Source organism: Cannabis sativa, chromosome 5 (genome assembly GCF_029168945.1).
Source record: "Cannabis sativa cultivar Pink pepper isolate KNU-18-1 chromosome 5, ASM2916894v1, whole genome shotgun sequence".
Lineage (NCBI taxonomy): Eukaryota > Viridiplantae > Streptophyta > Magnoliopsida > Rosales > Cannabaceae > Cannabis > Cannabis sativa.
Genome location: NC_083605.1, coordinates 60,614,745 through 60,618,204, shown reverse-complemented (window position 1 = coordinate 60,618,204; position 3,460 = coordinate 60,614,745). Strand labels below are relative to the sequence as shown.

Here is a 3,460-nt window from a genome sequence, read left to right as displayed (position 1 = left end):
CCCAGCCTCTCAAAGAAAATATTGAGGCAGGGATACTTCTGGCCAACAATGAAAAAAGATTGTATAGACTATGTCCAAAAGTGTGACTCGTGCCAAAGGTACGCGAACATACCGAGAGCTCCTCCAAATGAGATCACTTTGATGACCAGCCCCTGGCCTTTCGCGGTCTGGGGAATAGATCTCATCGGGTCTCTACCTACGGGAAAAGGAGGGGTAAAGTATGCAATAGTAGCAGTAGACTACTTCACCAAGTGGACAGAGGCTGAGCCTATGAAGACAATAACTGCTAAGAAGGCGTTGGACTTTGTTATCAAAAACATAGTGTGTCGATACGGCTTGCCTCACAAGATAGTCTCAGACAATGGAAAGCAATTTGATTGCGAGGAATTTACTGACTTTTGCAACCAACACGGAGTGGTAAAAAGCTTCTCCGCGGTAGCCCGGCCTCAAACAAACGGCCAGGCGGAAGCAGTCAATAAAATCCTAAAGGTCACCTTGAAAAAGAAGCTGCTGGCCTGTAAAAATAACTGGCCTGAAGAATTGCCAAGGGTATTGTGGGCCTACCGGACGACCCCCAGAACCACAACCGGTCACTCGCCGTTCTCAATGGCGTACGGTTGTGAAGCAATGGTCCCGGTGGAAACATTATTCCCGTCCCACAGGAGGACGACTTATGATCCGGCCACCAATCAGGCCCTGCTCCAAGAAGCTCTGGATCAAGTCGAAGAACTCCGGGATGAGTCCCAAATACGGATGGCCGCTTATCAAAAGAAGGTGACCAAGTATTTTAACTCCAAGGTTAAAAATAGAAAATTCGCTATTGGGGATATGGTCCTAAGAAGGGTTTTCCCAGCCACCCAAGAACCCGGAGTGGGGGTACTTGGACCAAATTGGGAAGGACCATATGAAATCGAGGACGAAATCGGTTCTGGCACTTACAAACTGAAAAGAATGGACGGAACTACTGTCCCAAGAGCCTGGAATGCCGATCACCTCAGAAAATATTACCAATAGCGAATTAAACTTAGATTTTGTTCAAAGGGTTTGTACCGTCCAAATGTATGCCTCCTCTATATTAAATAAAACTGAGTGCCTTAAAAACAAAGTTTCTATGCCACTCAGGGGGGTACTAGGGTATACCGCACGGACAAACAAAAACAAACTAAGTAAAATATCCTGACCCAAAGGGCAGGTCAATAAAAAAAAAAAATATCCTGACCCAAAGGGCAGGTCAATCTATCTAAGTAAAATATCCTGACCCAAAGGGCAGGTCAAAAAATATGCGCAAAAAATAAAGAGCGTAAGTATAAAAACCCTGAGCCAAAGGACAGGTTGAAATATATAAGTGTGAAAAATAAAGATCGCATATATAAAAATATCCTAGCCCAAAGGGCAGGTCATACACATGTAAATGGCCCGGGGACAGGCCTTAAGATATAATTGTCTCCCCTTTAAATAAAAGCTGCCGCCTATGTGTAAATTGTTCTAAGGCAGCAGCAAATATGTACAAACAAAAAAAAAAGTTATAAGAAGAACGGGTAGAATCTGGGTCAATAATACGGCAGCTCAGTCAGCCCGCGGTGGAAGACGAGGTCCAATCCGTGCCTCAAGCTCAGCGTCAAGCCTCTTCTTCTTTTCCCGAAATTTGGCAATCATGTCCTCGGGTTTGGGATAAAAAGTGAGCTTGATACTCTGATCGTTGGTGGCCCAAGCCATGTAGACACCATCATCAAAGCGCTTCGGGCACCGGGCGCAGGAGACAGGAGAAAGGAGCTCGGCCCTCTTGGCCTTCCTGGTAGACTGATCTTTGTAGTCCCGAAGCTCCTTCAACTCCGCAGCTAGAGCGGCCTTGGATTTGATATCCGACTGGTGAGTCTCCTTTAGAGACCTCACCTTGGCGGCCATTTCATCCAAAGCCTCCCTGGCCTCCCGAAGATCTCGCCTGGCCTTCTCGGCAGCCTCGGTTTGAGCCCTTAGTTCCTCCTGATGATGGGCCTCCATCCTGCCTCTCCGCTGGGCCTCGGCCTGGATCATGGCCTCCGCCTGAGCCTCCCTCCGGGTGGCCTCCTCTTCCTTGGCCTTGGCCTTCTCTTCCTTGGCCTTGGCCGCTGCCTCCTGGCGCTCGGCCGCCTCCTGGTAGATCTGCCTCTCCGCTGTGAGGTCTTGGAGGACCTTCCTGACGTCGTTCATGTCCCCAAAGTCGGACAGAGCGAAGCCATGGTTTATGATGTTCCTGGAGAGGCGACCAGCCTCAGCAGCAAGCTGAACCATAACGAGGTATAAGGAAAAATTTCTCAAAGGAAGAAAACAAAATACAAACAACAAAAAGGAAACGCAAAAAATTGCAAAGTACTTACTACTGTGAGGGAATGGCTGAGGTCCTGGACCTGGAAGATAGAGTTCAAGGAGGCACAAGTGGCAAACCGCTTGGGCGCGCAGCGTGTAAGCTGAGAAGCGAACTCACCGGTCATTTCCGCGGCAAAGGGAGCCAAAGTGGGCCCTAGGAGGGGACGGAACCAGTCCGTTAAGGGGTCCAGGTTGAGGTTCCACGGATCATGATAGTCCGGATGGTTGATGCTCGCCTCAACCTCAGCTCGCAGAATCCTCCTAAGGGCCTCCACCTCGGCATACCCCCGGGAGTACTCGTCCATAGCGTAGTTGTGTTTGGCTATGCGAAGCTCCTGCCTCACCTCATCCCCCGGAATCGGGGTAAGATCAATGTGAGGAGGAGCAGGATTTTCCTCCATCGGGGAAACCCCGCCGTCTAGGCCATGAGCAGGAGTGTCGGCCCTCCGAGGCCTCTTCGGCTCGTCCTGGGCAATCATCTTGCCCTTACGCTTGCGAATCAGAGCCACTTCAGGCTCCTCCTCGTCCTCCTCTGCTACCATTGGAAGGGCTTGAGGCTCTCCAGTACCCTCGGCGGCTTCCTCCGAGAAGTCCCACCCTTTCCCTTGGTCTTCTCCCGGAAGCACCTCCTCGTCATCCACTAAGTCAATGGTTTCGGGGGGAGCGCCGGAAGGAACCTTCAAGGAAGGAGCCGGGGGAGGGGGGGTGAAAGCCGGAGGAGCCACGGGAGTATGAACCCGGCAAGCCGTTCAGGGATGGCATCCATGGAGGTACCTGTTCCAATAAAATAAGCAAGTGTTAGAAGTTCGTGAGAAACTGCTTATAAAAGGTGCAGCAAATAAACTACTCCTACCCGAACTTCCTAATTCGGCCCTAGCAAAGTCCCGAACTTTAATGCTGGCAGCATCATCTCCAAGATAACTGTCCGAGGGCCGAAACCACTCGGACGCTATGTAAGCCGACGGACCTAAGGGAATAGGTTCCGGAGGGCCGGAGCCCATCCGGGACCGACCTAGGTAATCTCCTAAGTTCGTAAAATAAAATTCCTTCAAATGATCCCCCCACCGGGTCGACGGCATCTTAAACCTACGGAGACGCTCGTCAAACCCTATGG

At 50.6% G+C, this 3,460-nt stretch overlaps 1 protein-coding gene across 1 annotated transcript; it reads right to left on the bottom strand.

The window, feature by feature from the left end:
* Positions 1 to 1,340: 1,340 nt before the first annotated feature.
* Positions 1,341 to 2,881, bottom strand: LOC133037968 (uncharacterized). Its single transcript, XM_061115811.1, has 2 exons — positions 2,358 to 2,881; positions 1,341 to 2,262 (listed from the first exon to the last, which is right to left on the bottom strand). The coding sequence occupies exons 1-2, from the start codon at positions 2,823 to 2,825 to the stop codon at positions 1,567 to 1,569; spliced, it is 1,164 nt and encodes a 387-aa protein (XP_060971794.1). The 5' UTR covers positions 2,826 to 2,881; the 3' UTR covers positions 1,341 to 1,566.
* Positions 2,882 to 3,460: the final 579 nt, after the last annotated feature.

What these genes read in the sequence shown, in the direction of transcription:
- LOC133037968 (XM_061115811.1), bottom strand. Translation starts at nt 2,825, where the DNA reads ATGATTGCCCAGGACGAGCCGAAGAGGCCTCGGAGGGCCGACACTCCT. An exon ending in TCAGCCATTCCCTCACAGTA is followed by an intron (nt 2,263 to 2,357) that starts GTAAGTACTTTG and finishes GTTATGGTTCAG; the next exon opens with CTTGCTGCTGAGGCTGGTCG.